We start from the raw sequence: 18148 nt of genomic DNA, 5'->3' as shown, positions 1-18148 counted from the left end.
CCCAGGGCCCAGTGTCCTTAGCCCGACATTCTGAGCCACCTCTCCCCGACACTAGCCGCCATCCAGTGTCACTGTGGAAAAGGGCTTACGTGGCCTTCCAGTCTCCTGGGCACTTACCTATGCTTACTGCCCTGTCAGTCAGCCTTACGTCCTTCTCTGTGTGTCCCCGACCCCCTCTGATGAGTTGAGGTACCTCGAGGATCGTGAAATAGATGGCAGTTGGGGCAGGGCACCGTGTCGAAGTTCAGCAGCAGAGCCTGAGATGGGGCAGAGCCTGAGGAGGTAGTGCCTAAAACCAGCCCACGCCCTCTTTACCCTTCCTTCAGGGAATGGGAGCCGCTCCCCTTTCCCAGAAGAAACGCGACCACCCTGCCCCTTCTCCCTTAGCTTCCACCACTAAGCATCTCCCCTGCTCTGGGCCAAGCTGAGCAAAGTCGCCATCTCAAAGGCTCTCTGGCAGAGAGGGGCTTTTGGGAGACTGGTAGGCAGCACGAGGCCAGCCTACTCCGAGCGCGTCTGCAGGATGGCTTCCCTGGCCCCGTCAGCCGGCCTGGGGAGCACCAGGGGAGCGGAAGACGGTTTAGACTTCCTCTCTGTTTGCCTCCTAATCGCTTTGTCTTGCTGGGGACAGGAAACTGCTTTTACGTGAGCATGCCGGCAGGACCCCTGGACTCAAGCACTGACCCCTCGGGGGCACGCGTGGGGCCCTCCCAGCCCGATGGCCTCCCTGCCTGGCAGCCGGCGCCTCGGCCCGCGCTGCGGGAAGGCAATGAAGATCAAAGGCGCCTGGGCCGCTCTCCCCCCAGCCTGGCCCTCTTCCGTACCATCGAGCAGCTCACCGTCAAGCTCAACAGGCTCAAGGTAAGGGCTTGGGACCCTGGAGGCCTCAGTCCCTTGCGCCGAGACCCATCACCCACACGAGTGAGCTACACAGTGTGTCTCCATGGGAGCCCTAGCTCGTGGCCTGGGGCTCTACCCTCAGCCCACCCAGCCGCCCTCAAGCACAACCCCACCCCCTGGACCCCACGGATAAGAGGGCATTGCCCCTTCCCCAGGGGCTCATGAACAGAGGGGCTTGAGAGCAGATGTCCCTCTACAACTCTTCCAGGACATGGAGCTGGCCCACAAAGAGCTGCTCAGGTCCCTCGGGGGAGAGTCATCTGGTGGCACCACGCCTGTGGGCGGTTTCCACACAGAGGCAGCTAGATGGATAGACAGCTCCCTGTCCCCTCCAGCCAAGGAGCACCTGGCCTCTGACTCCAGGGACAGCTGTGAACTGGGGCCCTGCCCTGAGGACGGTGAGTGAAGTCCTCCGGGGTTGGGGTGGGGTGTGCAGGGAGAAGGCCTCCGTCTCCTGAGGAAGCACTGCCATGCAGTGTGAGGACGCGGGAGTTCTGAGAAGGGGCCTCGTCTCCCCCTGAGTACAGTTCATTCATTCGTTCCCTCAGCTTCAGAAAGAGGTCATTTTAGGGAAGGCCCACGGAAGCTCCCCTAAAACTGGGAAACTTATAACTGAACCCTCTTTTCCCTTGGGTTATGGAGATAACAAACCAGGGGGAGCCTCGTCTCACATCTGAAACCTGTTCTTAATAAGCGGTTCAGAAGCAGATTGCATGGGCCAGGGCCATGGCTGTGTTCCAGCTTAGGAAGACAGACCCATACCTACCCGTGGGGCTTTGGGGGCCGAGAGAACAGAAGTGGGGTTCAGTACGCAGCCCTTTCCGGGTCACACAGGGAACTCCAGGGTTTCTGGAGGAGGAGAATGCCTTGTCACGGAAGGATGGCACTGAAGAGCTGCTCTCACAAGCCTGAGGACTTTGCAGGCGGAACACAGAGGGAGGGTCATCTCAGAGGCCAGCCCCTCACTGCCATCCCCACATCCCTGCAGGCCACAACGCCCCGCTGGAAGACGGCCCGGCGGACTCGGCCACGTCCCCAGGACCGTAGCTGTCCAAACCACCGAATCCTCCGCGTCCCGACTCCTCCTCTAGGGACTGGCCTGAGGCAGGGCTCAGGGTGGGGAGAGCCCAAACCTCCTCCCTGCGGTGGAGGCAGGCGGTTGAAGAGACAGCTCCAGCCAAGACCGGGGGGGGAGATGCGCATGTTGCTTGGTCTGCTCAGATTGGAGTCAAGTTTCAGTGTCTTTTCCCCTCCCTTCAGCCCAACCCTTCAAGGCCTTGTGTCTCCTAAGCATGCTGACTGCATCTGAAAGGCCCCCCTCGTCCCATGTATGTGCGCGCGCCTGTATGTGTGGGTGCCCTCAGACAAGCCAGTGCGGGTGAAAGGAGGCGGCTCCAGTGTAAATGCACTTTCTTCCTCCCCTCCCGTCTCCACAGGACCCCAAGGCTGGGGTGGGTGTCTCCACCTCTCCTCTCTTTGTCACTTTGGTTTCCTATAAATATGTATGTATTGTATGTGCATCTTTGCTATTGTAAATAACTTTGACCTTTTTTGTTTCTGATCCTGGCGTGCCGAAGGCAGTTACAGAGGGACTGCTGAGGGAAGAGGAGGTTCACTTGTATCTCTGTCAGCAGCCCGGCTCCAGGATCAGGGCCCAAAGGTGGAGCCAGCCCTGAGCGCTCCGCCCCGCCCCCCCTCCCGCAACCTCCCGTAGGCAAGAAGGCCTCCAGCTTCCGGCCCTGCCTGGCCAGAGAGCCTAGCCTCTGCAGCTCGGTGCTGAGCTACTCCCTCCCTCCTAGGACTTCTCATCTTCAGGGGAACTTCTTACCCCACCTGTGTCCACCCTGCCCCACCCTCTCCCTATAGAAAACCAGTGTATCAGGTACAGAGCTGAAAGCTGGGCCCCAGGGAGGTAGGAGTAGGGGTTTGAATGCTGGAGTCCCTAAACTAACCTAGGACCATCCCCAGGGGCCACCACAGCTTTGGCCCCTATTACCACATCCACTCCACTCCCCACAGACTAATAGAATATACACACTGTGCTAGGTGTATATATACATATATATATATAAATATATATAATATATATAAAATACAGATATGGAAATGACTGTTTTGCTGTTAAAATAATGTATACTCTTTTATTTTCTTCCTTTCATGGTTAAGATTTTTTTTTAAGAAAAGTTAAATATTCTTCAACTGTGGTGGTGTGTGTGTGATTCTTGGAACCGCTGTGATCAGAGATACTGTGATATTCCCTCTGAGACTGATGGGAATTGAGTAGAGGGAACAGAAGGCAGCCCCAGACCCAGGCCTTGCCGTATTCTCTCCCGAAGTTCCAGATGTGCACTTCTCTGAACTTCAGACTAAGCGATACAGCCCCCGTGGCCAGAACACAAAATGACAACGCGTGCGTGCGCGCGCACGCAGTGGCCCCAGCATCAAGAGCCCTCGTGAGCTGCCCTCAGTGAGCTTCAGGACTTTAAAGGCAATACACAGGGGAGGGTCATCTCAGAGGCCTGGCCAGCTGCTGTCCTCCGTCCTCCGCGTCCTCCCACAGGCACCCCCTGGAAGCAGCTCATCAGACGTGGCCACACCCCCAGGGCTGTAACCACTCAAACTGCTTCTCTTTGCTGTCGTCGTTGGACTAAGGGACACATTCTCTTTCCCCCAACTGACGTTTTTCCTCCAAACCCAACATGGTGCTGAGTGCTGACCTTGGGAGCTTACAGTCTAGTTGGGCATCAGAATACATACACGATTCGTTCTTGATAGAGTGTAGGGGTGCAGACAAGAACTGTACAGATCCACTGGAGCTTTAGAAGGCCTCGGGCAGGGGTAACTGGAGAGGCTAGACGTTACTGGAGAGTTCCTGCTATGTGCTCAGTGTTGGGAATTCAAAGAGCTGCTCCCTGCAGAAGCTCAGCCAGCCGCCGAGAGGCTGAGCAGCAGCACAGGTGGTCAGAGGCAGAGAGAGGACTGTGGAGGGCCACGGAGCCCCGCAGAGAGGCAGCGCTGGCAGGGACAGCAGGGCTCTGTCCAGGCAACAGAAAGCGGAGTCGGGGCCAAGAGGATGTGACCAGAGGTGAAGGAGGGACGCTCCCCGAAGAGTGGATGTCAGCTCCCCAGAAGCCGGCCCTGTGCTCTTGGGGCAAGGTCGGGTCACCTCAGTGGAGGCAGCGCTGAGGGTGAAGAGTCGGGGCCCCCAGCTCTCCTGACTGACTCCTCTGGCCCCCGCACTGTCTGGGTGGCTCTGGTTTCAGGCGGCTGACAGCAGCAGGCAGTGTCATTAGGGTTCGTGTTTAGTGCTTGGACTTTGCTACGTAGATGACAAGAGAAGAGACTCAGCACCCTCTCTAAAGCAGCCTGACAACTCTACGTTTTCGTAAGCTGAGCCCTTGCCCCTCCTCCAAACCAGTCCAGACACGTGGGCCAGATGGAGCAACAGAAGGGGGACGGGGCCCAGGAGGGTGGAAGGGTGGAGCCCCGTGCTCCATCCCTCTGCCCCACCCGCTCTTCCACTCAGCCTGCACGTTACTATCCCAAGTCTTTCCCTTCTGCCTCTGAGAGCAGAGGCAGTGCAAACCCTCGTGTATCACGTGTCCTCCAGGGAACGGGGACGGCTGGTACGGGTAGTGACTGGTCTGGGCAAGCAAGAACTAGGTCCTGAGGAGGCAGGAGAGCAACACCCCCGGTCGGCCACCACCAGAGGGGCTGAGATCACCCCCAGCAGAGCCATAAAGCCATTCGGCCATTTCTGGCCATGTCAACGCGCTGTTAACAGGCGCAAAGTCCAAATATTCCCAGTAGTTCTGGGACAAAGTTTTCAGACAACCTCAAGGAAAAAAGTACAGCGATAGACTTTGTTAATGATCTGAGCTCTCCCGTGGGAAGTCCAACCCACACATGGAAAGGAGGTGCTTCCGTGGCCCAGAATCTCTGGGAAGAAGGTGGGAGGGGACTAGGTGGAGGAAGCCACAGCCGCCTCCTCTTTGTGCTTGGCTTTACTGGCAGGGTCCCTTGGCAGCATCAGCTCTTGGATCGTGGTGTACGCAGGACATTGCGGGGAGAAGCAGTTTTTCTGAAGGAAGAAAAGGAAGGCTGATAGCTGACAAAAGCAATGAAGATTAACCATCTGGGAGAAAACCACTTCCTGGGACGGGGTGGGTTGGGGGCTGGAGGACATGGAGAAAAGGCAAAGGAGTGCGACCGCCCATCTCACAGCAAGAGAGGAAGGCTGTGTTGTGATATAAAGAATAAGGGAGGGACTTCCCTGGTGGTCCAGTGGTTGGGAATCTGCCTTCCAGTGCAGGGGACGCGGGTTCAATCCCTGGTCGGGGAACTAAGATCCCACATGCCGCAGGGCAACTAAGCCCACATGCCACAACTAGAGAGAAGCCCATGTGCCTCAACGAAGAGCCCATGTGCCTCAACGAAGAGCCCACGTGCCACAACGAAAGATCCCACATGCCACAACTAAGACCCGACGCAGCCAAAAATAATAAAAAATAAATTTAAAAAAAAAAAAAAAAAAAAGAATAAGGGAAACTACAGGCCTGTCTTGGAAACAGGGAGACAAGCTGCCTGCAGCAGCTGCAGTCCCTGGGGACTCACCGCCAGGGACAGCCACAGCAGCCCCACGGGGCCCTTGGACGCGCTCTTGGACTCGGAGAACTGTGCCTGGTACTGCACTGCGGTTAGGAAGGCCTCTAGCCCCACCTCTGTGATGCGGTTTCCTGGTGGAAGAAGCAGACGACGTGGCCTCCGACACTACCAACCTCCTTCTTGCCTACACCCTCACGGGACACCCTCTGCGAACCCTCTTACTCCAAAACGAACCCCCTGCTCCCCCAGCTCCCCAGGTCGCTCACCTAGGACTAATTTCACTCCAGCTCTACTTCTCTGACGCCTCCTTTGTCTGACCTCCCTCACCCCCACCCCAAAGCCCCGTGCCAGAGGGCCTTCACCATCACGATGCCCAACCACTGGAGAACCAGGTTCCGCTCCGTGGAGCCAGGGCGGGGGCACCCTTGTGACAGCATGGGGCCCAGCTAGCCTCGTGGCAGGAAGGTGGGGCGTGGCGGGGTTAGCCAACGTACGGAGAAGGTTGAGATGCAAAAGGACCCTGTTCCCAGGCATGAAAACTTTCCCATCTCGGTGCTCCACGGGCTCCAGGAGAGGGCTGACCACCTCAGTAGCTTCCCCAACCACCTGCTCAGGCAGAATACTGATTGCAGCAGAGGAGAGGGGAGCTGGTCAACAGGCCATTCATTCATTCATTCAACACACATGCTTTGAGGGCCGGCTACAGTCCAGGCTTTGTCCCAGGTGCTGGGGATACAAAGATAAATAAGCCCATACCCTCAAGAAGCAGCTGTGTGCAGGGGAGCCAGAGAGTGAGAGAGCAATGCAGTATGCCATCAGAGCTGACAGAGGGAAGCTCAGTACTCTGGGGGCATGGGGGAGCCACAGCTAGCGGGTCTCGGCAGGGGTCCTGGAGGAGGTGGCCTGTGAGCTGACATCTGAATAGTACGTGGTCCCTGTCAGATGAAGATGGGGGGGGCGGGGGTGGCAGCAGGTGCAGAGGCATGAAATAGTGTGTTGGCATTCACTAAGTAATTCCTAACAGGTAGAGCAATGAGGGCGATGACGCTAAAGGCAGGATGAGAGGAAAATGCAAGAGTCCTGGGGAGAATCAGCAGCCCGGATCAAGCCTGGGGCAGGGACAGAAAACGCACTGAGAGGCAACTCTCGCCCGCCTTCTCCACCCGACTTTCCTCTTTTGTAAGATCTTGTCCTGGGTGCCAGAGAAGACTCCTAAAAGTGGAGGCGCCGTTCCCTGACAAGGTGGGGAGGTCTTTTGATGACAGAACACAGGCACACCCTCAGAGATATTGTGGGTTCGGTTCCAGACAGCCGCAATAAAGCGAGTCACATTCTTTTGGTTTCCCAGTACGTGTAAAAGTTATGTTTACACTATACTGCAGTCTAAGTGTGCAATAGCATTATGTCTAAAGAAACAGCGTATATACCTCAATTTTAAAATACTTAACTGCTAAAAAAAATGCTAACCATCATCTGAGCCTTCGGCGAATCCTAGTAGTAACATCAAAGATCACTGATCACAGATCACCATAACAAATATAATAATAATGAAAAAGCTTGAAGTATTGAGAGAATTATCAAAGTGTGACCCAGAGACACGAAGTGAGCAAATGCTCTTGGGGAAAAAATGGCACCAGCGGACTTGCTCGATGCAGGGTTGCCACAAACCTTCAGTTTGTATTAAAAAAAAAAATCCGCAAAGCACAATACAACAAGGTACGCCTGTGTAAGGACAGATAGCCCTCGGGTTAGGGTTAGGGTTAGCTGACTCCACTGCGGAGGGGTGGGAGCTACGGAGTCAGCAGTCCAGGAAGGTTTCCAAAGCAAGGAACAAGTTGGTCCAAGTTTAAATAGAAAAGGGAGGCTCCAGGGGCAAAGGACAGAGGGTCTCCAGTAGCTGTGCACAGGGTGGGCGTAGTACCACGACTAGGAAAACACCCTGCCCTCCTGGGGAGTTGCTGGCAGGGGCAAAGGAGAATGTGCTTCGTTCCCTGTGCAACTGTACGAGCAACCGTGGGTGTGCTGGTGAAGAACAAATGGCCTTTCGGGAAGCAGACTGGGTTGAGGCAGAGGATCAAAAGTGTGGGCTCCTAATAAGCAAGTAAAGGTAGAAGGGGAGGGGGCACTGAGCTCTGTTACCCCCTGCAAGCCCAGGTTGGATTAGGGAGGGGGCCAGGACTGAGGACACAATGTGAGTTGAAGTGGCTGCTGCCACAGTACAGGGCCGGAGACTCCATCCCAGGAAGGCTGGGGGACTGGACCCCAGGGACGTGTCCCCCCCCCCGCCCCCGCTTCTCCTGCAGCCTACCTCCGTCTCCAGGAGGATGCTGCGCTTCTCTTTGCTCCCAGTCTTGGTCCCTTTTCCCTTGCTTAGTTTCTGCTCAGGGATGGTTACCTCTGGAGTGGGAAGAGGAGCCAGAATGCACAGTGCAGACCTCTGATATGACTCAGTTTCCCCAGAGAGAATGGACTGCGGCGAGGAAGGGGACTCCTCAAACTTTGGGTTTGGGTACAACAGAAATAGAGCTGAAGGGGGGGACCCCCAGCTAGGTAGGCGGGTTTCTTCTCCGAGGGCAGGGCCACAGGGGTCCAGCCCAGGAGGAACAGTGTGGAGTGCCGTGGATGGGGCCGGTTGGGGCTTCCGACATCAAGGTGAGAAGACTAGCTCAGCGCAGGCCTCCCGCATCCCGCCCCGTGCTCCTCCTTCCTCCACACCAAGTGGGCACCGCAGAGGGGTGCTAGCACTTACTCGCCTTGCCTGTCTTTGTGGAGTCTTCTTTCTTAGGGGTTCCTTGTGTGGGTGACTGCCCAGACCCTGGCTTCTCCTCTTTCTTCACCACTTCCTGTGGGGGATGTAAGAAGAGAGATGAGAGTCCTACCTCCCTGGCAGATGGGGAACGGGTGTGGGAGGGGCCAGAGGTGGACTTTCAAAGGCCTTCCTCCCTCCGCCCCGCCCTGTTCCTGCAGCGCCCAGGGCTCTGCTGCCCACAGCACACCTACCCCGGACTTCTCCTTTTTCTTGCCCAGACCCTTAGAGGTCTTCATTGTCTGCATCTTGTCTTTCTCCACCATTGCAAAACTGCTGACCCTCATCAGCTGATTCTTCTCACGCTCTGTTTTGGAGTCCCCATGTCGAGAGGTGGAAGGCTGTGCTCACAAATGGGAGGGGATGGAGGAGGAAGAATCCGGCGCCCCTTCCCCAGTGAGGAGTGAGGGGAAGCCTCATGCCTGGGTGGCAGTCGGACAGGCAGCACCCCTACCCCAATCTCCCTGCCTAAATGCTAACATAATTTGTTTGGGACCCTTCTGGTGCAGGTGCTCTTGGGAAGAAACGGCAGAGGGACCCAGGGATGAGCTGGGGGTGGGGGGAGGTGGCATTCAGACTCATACTGAGGGAGAAAACAGTAGCTGACATATTTTTAACTAAGTGCCAGGCACTGTTCCAGGTGTATTAGATGAATTAACTCATTTAATCCTGTCAACAATCCTATGAGCTAGGTACAGTTATGCCCATTTTACAGATGAGGAAACTGAGGCCCGAGAGGTTAAGTCACACGCCCAAGGTACCAAGCTGTTTTGTGGAAGAGCCAGATTCCAAGTCCCTGCGGTCTAAATCTAGTCCTCTTAACCAATACACTCTACCATCTGCGGAGTGGTTCTGCAGTAAGAACCCAAACGTTTGTTTTATCTGTGCACAGGTCGGAGAGCAAAACGGTCACGACACAGGGAGAGAGGACGGGTTAAGACTCGGCCAGCTGGCTGAAAGCAGCCGACCTGGGCAGCGGTTCCAAGGGCTCAGGTCTCAGGCTCCGAGCGCTCCTCACCGATCGCAAGCGCTCCTGCGAACCTTTCTCCAGCAGGAGGCGCCGGCGCTTCACCACCTCGGTGTGCGTCAGCTCGAAGGGGCGCAGGACCTGGGGCGGGGCGGCACCTCGCGCTCAGCCGCCCGGGGAGCGGAAGGATGTGGGGGTCTCTCCCCAGCCCCGCTCAGCCCGCACACCCACCTCGGCCAGCTTCAGGGCACCCTTGTCCTGGATGCGGTTGTGGGCCAGGGACAGCCAGAGCAGGGAGCGGTTGAGCCGGAGGCCCTGCGGGGTCAGGGAGGGGCAGTGAGCTGGCTGGCCCCGGGCCGCCACAGCTCGCGCGGGGGAGCCCCTGCCGGCCTCGCACGCACGTCCGCGATGTAGCCCGCGCCCTCGTCACCGATGTGGTTGAAGCCCAGGTTGAGGGAGACCAGGGTCCGGTTGCAGCTGTGCAGCGTGGACAGAGCCTGGCCTAGGAGCTGCGCCCCGTGGTCGTCGATGTTGTTGTTCCGCAGAGACAAGTGCGCGATCCTGGGCAGCAGGAGGGAGAACGCGGGTCACAGGAAACACGGGGTCCTGGGCGTTCCCCGGAACCTCGGAAAACGGGGGCATGAGGAGGGCCATTCGGTCTGAGGGTGGAGAGGCAGGAATTGAGGGTGCTTGGAGAGGTGCTGGAGGGGCAAGGAAGCGTGGGAACAAAGGGTGACTTGGAATGGGGGGCAGGCCCAGAGAAAGGGGGTGAGGGAAAGGAGTCTCACGTGCTGTCCACTGCCATGAGCTTGTGATAGGACTGCTCCGGCAGCGGGTTCCCCTCCAGAGACACCTTCCTGAGGGTGGGGGAGATCTGAGACCCAGGAGGCACCACTGAGGCCAGATGAGGGAAGGGGACAAAGAGGAAGAGTGGAGCTCTGGGAAGCAGCTTGGAAACAGAGGCAAAGGATGCACACACACACACACACACACACACACACACACACACCCGCCCCACCCAATTATGTGACAGTTCTCCAGACTAGAAATCCAGAAGTGTGCCATGTGAAGGGGTTACTCCCCAGAGTTAGTGACGTGTGGTAAGAGGGCCTCTAAGATGACCCCAGTGATCCCCACTTCCTGGTATCCGTGCCCCAATGTAATCCTCTCCCCTTGAGTGTGGCTGGACCTAGTGACTCACTTCTAATGAATGGCATACGGCAAAAGCGATGGGCTGTCACTTCCAAGTTTAGGTTACAAAAAGGCTGTGGCTTCCAACCCGGGTGCTCTCTGGCACCAGCTGCCAAGTGGTGAGGGCACCCAGATGACCTGTGGAAAGGCTCCCGAGTGGAGGCGCTGTGGCCAATCAGCTGCCACATAAGTGAGCCTGGCGGCAGATGCTCCAGCCCCAGTCAAGACCCAGCCAACAGCCTTACTGCAACCTCACCAAGACGCCGACCCAGAGGTGCCAGCTAACCTACACCCGGATTTATCTCACAGAAACTGTGAGATAATATATGTTTGTTGTTTTAAGCCACTACGTTTTTTGTTTTTTGTTTTTTTTTTAAGCCACTACGTTTTGAAGTAACTTGTTACACAGCAATAGGTACCCAATACATGACCCCTCCACAAAGCAGTGGCTTCTCCAACAGTACTGAGAAAATGGAGGTGTTTTTCCAAGTCACAAGAAAAAATGAAATTAATGGCTGGAAAATTCTCTATTAAAAAAAAGTTTCTCTCTGGACGTCCCTGGTGGCACAGTGGTTAAGAATCTGCCTGCCAGTGCAGGGGACATGGGTTCAAGCCCTGGTCTGGGAAGGTCCCACATGCCATGGAGCAACTAAGCCCATGCACCACAACTACTGAGCCCGCATGCCACAACTACTGGAGCCCATGTGCCTAGAGCCCATGCTCTGCAACAAGAGAAGCCACAGCAATGAGAAGCCCACGTGCAGCAATGAAGACCCAAGGCAGCCAAAAATTAATTAATTAATTTTTTAAAAGTTTCTCTCATGATATTTGCCCAACCTTTCAGCCTGGCTCATCTAGCATCTAAACTTGATTGCATTTATTTTTAATTATTTTTATCATGTTGACCTGACTTATTTTTACATATTAAGATGAATTCTATAGTTTTTCTCCTGCTGGCTAAATTGTTTCTAATTCCCACGACGGAATACAATATGTGTTTTGTGGTGTTCAAGACAAAGAGCACCCAAGGACCTCCAGCTGAAGGAGAAACAATCCCTGCCCTCAAGAAGCATCCATCCCATCTACAGGAGGAAGACAGGTGAGGAGGCAAGCCAGTGACAGTGGTTCTGTGAAGCAGGAGAAGTCAAGGGCGCTGGGGGAGCTTCAACAAAGGGCAGCCAAATCAGCTGTGTCCTTTATACAGCAACCACCCCTGTGGTTATACTACTCCACATCTTGCTCTGGCTCCCTCCTATACAAGAATGCCCTTTCCCCGTTCCCTGCCGAGGGGGCCCCCTCCTATTCCTCCTTCAAGGCTCAGCTTAGCACCACCTCCTCCAGGCAGCCTTCCATGTCTCTCATGAACCATTCTTCCACCACTACAGTCCCCACAGTGCCGTGCAGTATCCACTCCTATGCCCTTCTCCCTCCCTCACTGGACTGCCAGTCCTTGTAGGATAAGAACCAGTCCCTAGTACAGTGTCAGACACCAGGCAGTGAGGAACCTCCAGGGAGAGAGCGGGTAGTGGTGGGACTGATGGAGAGGAGAGGGGATAAGGCCCCAAAGGTAGGCTCTTTAGGCACCAGAGTAGGCAGAAAAAGGGACCCCACTGCTTGTCAGATGGGAGCTTCAAAACCCAACACACAGTGGCAGCACCCTCTTTCCACAGGGATGCCAGCCCAGGCCACAGGAGCTGGAACTTGTCACCCCCGTCTCCAAACCGCTCACTTCTGACCACCCAGCTAGCCAGGCTACCCAGGTAGCCTCCCCCTTGCCTATTCCCCTCTGCTCACCTGAGCGTGGATGAGCAGAGAGGCAGGAGGGCGATAAAGGTGGTCAGGGTCTTATCAGTCAGCCCCACCTTCCACAAGCTGGAGATGGTGGGAAGCACAGAAACGCAGCTGGAGCACCACCTCTTTCCCACCTTGTCCTCTCCAGCCACCCTGACACCCCAGCCACACCCTTCCTTATCACCTTCCACACAGTCCCCAGGGCCTTCCATGCCCCTTCAGTTCTTTCTCCCAGACCACTGGTGGCCCGTCTCCAACACTGGCCTCCTGCCCCTCCCCCACCCCCATGTCTCCTCACTTGATGGCCTGAAGCTGGCTGAGGGAGGTCAGACACTTAGAGAAGATACCCAGGATACGCTCCTCAACCTTCCAACCTGCGGAAGGGAAAGGAAGAAGGCGCCTTAGGCCCGGAGAGGTGCTGTGGTGGACGGCTGGTGAGAGGGACAGGGGGGTGGGGGTGGGGGGGCGGACCTCACCGCGGATGTAGATTTCCTTCACGGACTTGTCCTCGGGCTCCAGCTCCACCTGGATGGTGGGCCGGAAGAACACGTATTTGCTCTCCAGGCTGTTGAAGCTGCAGGACCCGGACAGCGGCTGTTCGTCTAGAAGGCAGGGGTGCGAGGAGCCGGGGAAGGAGGGAGGGGGCAGAGTCACCGCCCCCAGGCCCCACGCCCCGGCCGGCCTACGGGAGCCGGAGAGGCTGAGGCCGGGACGGCTCCCAGGGAGCCGCGGGATTGGAGGACTCCGCCAGAGCCACATCTGCAAGGGTTTGGCAAGGACGACGGAAGAGCGCCCCCACCTCCCCACCAGCCCCCTTGAATCCACCCCGCTCACTCACACACATTGCCCCGCGTCCCCCCCATTCGGCCCGCCGTGCGATGGGGGATGGACGCGGTAGGCCTGGCAGACACCCCGGCGTCTCCACTGTCACTCACCTACGGTGGGATTTTCCGACGTACAGGCGGAGGGGACGAAGGTCGGGTGCGGGCGGGGCCGGGTGACCACTTTGGGGAAGTCCGTGTAGCCCCACCGCGTGCAGAGCTCAGCGAAGTCCACCTCGAGGACGCCGGTGCCCTGGTACTCCTCTGTGGGGGCGGGGACGAGAGCGGGAGGGGAAGCGTAGCGCGGCGCCGCGCCCGCCGCCTGTAGCCCAAGGCTGCCAACAGAGGGCAGCAGAGACCAGAGGACGTCCCACCCAGCCCCGCGCCCCCGCCCGCCAGGGATCGGCGCACTGCGCCGCGTTCCCACGCTCGTCCGCGCGGGGTTTCGGGCCTCTGGGCGGGCAGCGGCCCCTCCATCGAGGCAGACGTCCTCACAGCCATTTTTAACATGTAAGATGCGTTGTAGAGACCGACACTGAAAACACTTGAGAGGAAACAGTGGGAAATCAAGACCTCGGAGGAAGGGGACTAAAGGGCGTGGAATGTAGACAATGAGGGCGCCTCTTTTATGTGCCGGCTCGTCCACCCACCCTGTGGGTCAAGACCGCTTCCACTCCCGCTCTCCGCTCCCTGGGGGGCCTCCTCCTCCCCAGCCCAGCGTCCTCCCACGTTCCTTCCTTGCGGGGACTGCCCAGAGTCACACAGAGAAAGAAGGCCCAGGCCTGATGTGAGCAAAGGAAGGAAAGCAGAAGGACCTCTCCACCTGCCCCCGCTCCCACCCCCATCCCCACGCCCGCACTCGGGTAGACCGAGGCCCAGCAAGGTGGTAGGCTTTTATTTATTTAGCAAACATTGATATAGCACTTATTCCTGTCCCACACGGTTCTATATATGCTTTGGAAATCTTAACTCATTCAAGAGTTTTATTAATTCAGACAGATGCCCACCACTTCCCATCCTGAGGGCTATGCAAACCTGAGGTGCCTGAGTCCCCAAAGACCCCTGCTCTTTCCTGCTCCTGCATGGGCATCCCAACAAGAAGTGGTTCCTTGAGACGGGAAGGGGTGTCCCTGGCAAAGGCGAGAAACCGGAGGCAGAAGGGTGGGCTTGGTGCCAGCCTGCTCTTCCAAGTGCAGGACAGCCTGGAGCCCCACAGGCAGCAGGCGCTGCAGGGACTGTGCCCCCGACAGAACCCCTGCAGCCAACAGCAGGGAGCCTGCCCGGAGGGTGCAGGGGAGCTGGCAGGACGTGTGCTCAGCACTGTGGGGCAAGATGCAGAGAGGTTTGGGGGTTCTCGTGGCAAAAGGGTGAGAGACACAGGCACCCAGACATCAGGGGGAACACAGACACCCGAGAGACATTAGCTGAATGGACGAGGCTGATGAGAGGAGGCATTGGGAGGCTAGGGGAGCCCCTCGTACAGCTGACTCCTGCACGCTGCCTGCTTTCCCGGACTCTTCCCTCTGCTGGGTGGGTCCTTCCTTGCTTCACTCACACCATCTTTCCCCAAACAGAGGTTCTCAAACTTTAACATCTTTCTGTAAGAATCAGTAGGAAAGCCTGTTAAAGCAGTTTGCTGGGCCCCATGCCCCCAAATTCTGATTCCATAGGCTGGGTAGAGTCTGTGAATTTGCATTTCTAACCAGCTCACCGATGATGCCAAAGATGGTCCAGGGAGAACCGCTGCTCTAGACCAGCACTGCCCGACAGGACATACTGGGACGATGGAAGTGTTCCACCTCTGGGCTGTAGCTAGCAGCGACCTAGTGGGCAGCACAGCTCCGAAAGGGCCTTGCTCCTGCTCTCCTCCCCTCCCACACTCCCTCCTCACACTCGCTATGACCTTGCCTCGTAGCTCCTTGAGAAATAGAAGCCACCAGATGCGATGTCCTCTCAATCTATCAACGTTCCTACAACTGCCTTCACTCGCTACCCCATTTGAGCCCTGCCTGCCACAACACATGATAGCGGCTGCTAAGGCCGCTGTGACCGTGTGGCCCTGTCCTGTTATCACTCCCTTTCTCTCCAACCCCTCTGGTTCCCCCTGCCTGGGGGAGCTCCTTCTCCTCTAAGATCACTGAGTCTGGGTCCTGAGCCCTTTCCTGTCTCCGGTTCCACTCCCCCCTCCCCAGGGGAATCTCTTTCATTCCCAGGGCTTAAAGGCACCCAAACATCAGCAGCTCCCCAATTCACATCTCCAGCCCTGACATCTTCTCACCGCTCCACACGCTTCCATGCAGCTGCTCAGCCGACATCACCCGTTGGAGATCTCTTACGTGCTCTTCCTTCAGGCCTGCCTGTCTCCATGAATGGCACCTTAACCCACCCCGTGCCCAGTACAGAAACATGGAATCATTCTTGCTACCTTCCCCACTTTCCACCCCATCCACTACTTCAACCAACTCTTTTTCTACCTCAGAAGTACTGTTCCAAGGAGCCTAACCCATCTGCCTCACTACCCGAGTCCAACTACCACTGTCCCTCACCTGGGCTATTGAAATGCCTCGTAACTCAGCTGCCTACCTTCATTCTCTCCCTCTGCCACTCCATTTTCCACACAGCAGCCAGAGTGGTGTGAGTGTGTGTGTGTGTATGTATGTATGTATGTGTGTGTGTGTGTGTGTGTGTTAATGTAACTAGGTTCATATCTGTAGGAGATTCTATCCTGTCTTGTCTCTCCTTCTGGAAAATGCTCTTTCTCCAGCTCCCATAGCTTCCTCCCCGCCGCCCAGCCAGCAGCACTGACAAGGAGATGGCACCTGACCAATGTCTGACAATCAGAGTCTTTTCCCAAGTTGTTTTTCCTTGAGTCCAGAGACAGCAAGTTCCTGTCCCTCTTTGAAGGCAAAGCTGGTAGATTTGAATCAAGAAGCCTTCCAATCAATTCCCCTTTGCGGATAATTAATTTGGGTTGGGGTTCTATCACTTGCAACATAAAGAGCCACACTCATATGCGTACTTTTCCAATGGTTTTCTTTTCCTAGAGAATGTAAATTCCATTCCAGCTGGACTGTGTCCATCTCGTTCTCTTTCTATTGGACCTGACCACAGAGCAGGCATCCAAAAAGTAATTGTTGAATAAATGAATGAATATCTATAAAACTAAACTCAGAGGCACCTCCCGGCAGCGCCCCTGTGTCTTTCCACCACTCCCTGGACCTTCTTCTCTGATAGAAATTAGCACATCTTACTGTATTTGTCAGCATCCCAAACCAGAGTGTGGCTTCGTTAAGATCAAGTTCAATTCAAACGTCTGCCAAGCTGAGTCTCAGGAACTGTGCTGGGACTAAAACTGTGATTCATGTCCCAGGATGGAGCAGGGCGCTTTGGGTGGGTGCACAATGTACGTTTGTTGAGTGAACAAGTGAATTTGCAGTTTATAAAATCCTTTCTCACCATCAACTCTACTGTACCTCCCAGTGATAGGCAGGGCAGGACTCCATACTACAGAGAAGAAACGTGCCTAGTAACACGTGCACACCTCACAACGGTGACCACTCAGAACACCCTTACCATGTGCCAGGAACTTCAGCTGGTGGAGCCCTCTTCCACATAGCGCTCCTCAGCGCCAGAAATTCTGTTATTATTTACTGGCTCGTCTGTCTCGCCCGCCATTGCCTGGCACAACGAAGACGCCCCATCCAATCTGGCTAACCCGAGCGACGAGTGGCTGTTGGGAGCGCGCGGAGAAGCCTAGAGGCCTGATCCCCCAACCCCGCCACCAGCGTACCAGGGTTTTTGGGTTCCTCCTCCCCCACCGGCGGCAGGACGGTCGTCGGCTTCTCCTTGGCCCCGCGGTCCCCTTTCCTGGTCACTGCACCGGATGACTTCTGGATCCCGGGACGCGGGGCCCTGGGTGAGGCCATTGTTGGTGCGCTCGCCTCGCCCGACATGCTGGTGCCGTCCGCAGAGACTCTGGGGACACTCACGGGGGCAAGGAGGCAGGACGGGATTCTGTGCGGCTCGCCCTGGAGGTGGCCGAATCAAGGGGCTCTATTCCGCGTCCACAGGCGGGACCCGCCTGCCGCGGCGTCGCCTCAGCGTCCCTCTCCAAGACAACCACGCGAGGTGGGCGGGCCCGAGGGCAAGGGGCAACCACAGAGCGCACGCGAGGCCGACAGGGGGCACCACAGAGTCATCAGGGGGCGGAAGGAGCCCGGAAGGCGGAGCCGCGGAACTAGGGCAGCCGAGAAGGGCGGGGCCGGAGCGGAGCCTGGGCAGCCCTGGGTCACAGGGGCAGGGGAGCCCTGGAGCCCTGGAGGGCCGGACCCGGCGGACCCTGTGCGGAAGGAGAAGGACCTGGGCGGAGCCGTGGCGGAGGAAGATGAGTGGATACCGGACTGGACCGGAGTGGAGGGGGCTGGGCTAGAGCGAGACCAGGACGGAGAGGCGGGGCTAGGGGGCGGGCGAGGAGCTGTCCAAAGTCACCCGAGAAACTGAACCGGGGAAAGCCGGGATCCGACCCCGTGTATTAGAGATAGCGGCAGTCGGAGGAATCTAGGGAAACAGGGTCCGGTTGGAGACAGATCCACTCTCTGGGGTCGGCCCTCCTACCCTGTAAGGAGAGGACTCCTGATGGAAAAGGCCCAGAGAGACCCACCGAGTTAGCGAGCTGGCGTGGCTCTGGGTTTGTAATCTCGACCCCATATATATGTAGCCTCCTGGAGGTCTGGGGACTTAGTTGATCCGCTAACGAGTTTAGGAGGCGGGTCACGCTTCCAAGAAATCTTGGATTCAAAGTCCTCAGGTAGCCTAGACCCTACTGGGCCCCCATCAGAGTATGCTCTCTCCCCTCTGCTTTCCGGGCTCCAGCCTCCCCACTCCAGTCTGTTACCCTCCCCGACCACCACTCCCAGACCTTCCCACCATTGAGCTTCTGCGCTGTTCCCCTGTAGAAACGCCACCCTTTGGGGAAGACTCTGACCTATGCAGTCTTTCAGCTCTCAGAGCACCAGTTTGCCCAGCTATCTTAGCACTTGCCAGCACTTACCACTGATAGTTTTAACT

General features: G+C 56.8%; 2 protein-coding genes across 13 annotated transcripts in view; one reads left to right on the top strand and one right to left on the bottom strand.

The window, feature by feature from the left end:
* The window catches only part of ARHGEF11 (Rho guanine nucleotide exchange factor 11), a 111529-nt gene extending 108425 nt beyond the window's left edge, over positions 1-3104 (top strand). For all 7 annotated transcript variants that reach the window (XM_032622857.1, XM_032622831.1, XM_032622820.1 and 4 more), the window contains 3 exons: positions 632-861; positions 1109-1298; positions 1889-3104. In XM_032622857.1, the coding sequence (XP_032478748.1) occupies positions 632-861; positions 1109-1298; positions 1889-1947 (479 nt within the window). In that variant the 3' untranslated portion in view covers positions 1948-3104. The remainder of the gene's footprint in view (positions 1-631; positions 862-1108; positions 1299-1888) is intronic.
* Positions 3105-4661: 1557 nt separating this feature from the next.
* LRRC71 (leucine rich repeat containing 71) lies at positions 4662-13027 on the bottom strand. Of its 6 annotated transcripts, XM_032622878.1 has the most exons (13): positions 12737-13027; positions 12559-12634; positions 12264-12341; positions 10067-10135; positions 9680-9839; positions 9510-9593; positions 9330-9419; positions 8506-8652; positions 8255-8348; positions 7814-7902; positions 6000-6111; positions 5515-5636; positions 4662-4981 (listed from the first exon to the last, which is right to left on the bottom strand). In XM_032622878.1, exons 1-13 carry the CDS (start codon positions 13017-13019, stop codon positions 4862-4864), a joined length of 1524 nt encoding a protein of 507 aa, XP_032478769.1. In that variant the 5' UTR covers positions 13020-13027; the 3' UTR covers positions 4662-4861. The 6 variants fall into 6 exon arrangements, 3 of the variants coding, with proteins under 3 accessions (XP_032478769.1, XP_032478782.1, XP_032478789.1); XR_004348469.1 differs by having other exon boundaries at positions 4955-4981; positions 5515-6111; XR_004348485.1 differs by lacking the exon at positions 4662-4981 and having other exon boundaries at positions 5606-5636; positions 6000-6231.
* Between the last annotated feature and the right edge of the window lie 5121 nt (positions 13028-18148).

Source organism: Phocoena sinus, chromosome 1, assembly GCF_008692025.1.
Source record: "Phocoena sinus isolate mPhoSin1 chromosome 1, mPhoSin1.pri, whole genome shotgun sequence".
NCBI classification, from domain to species: Eukaryota; Metazoa; Chordata; class Mammalia; order Artiodactyla; family Phocoenidae; genus Phocoena; species Phocoena sinus.
The sequence above is the reverse complement of the archived record's forward strand: the minus strand, read 5'-3'. Positions and strand labels throughout refer to the sequence as shown.

Excerpts from the sequence above, each read along its gene's own strand:
- LRRC71 (XM_032622878.1), bottom strand. The coding sequence starts at position 13,019 with ATGTGGCTCTGGCGGAGTCCTCCAATCCCGCGGCTCCCTGGGAGCCGT. Across the intron at positions 7,903-8,254 it reads CACAAAGACAGGCAAGGCGA|AGGTAACCATCCCTGAGCAG; the intron begins GTAAGTGCTAGC and ends TTCCCACTCCAG. Across the intron at positions 5,637-5,999 it reads TTTGCATCTCAACCTTCTCC|GAAACCGCATCACAGAGGTG; the intron begins GTACGTTGGCTA and ends TTCTTCCACCAG.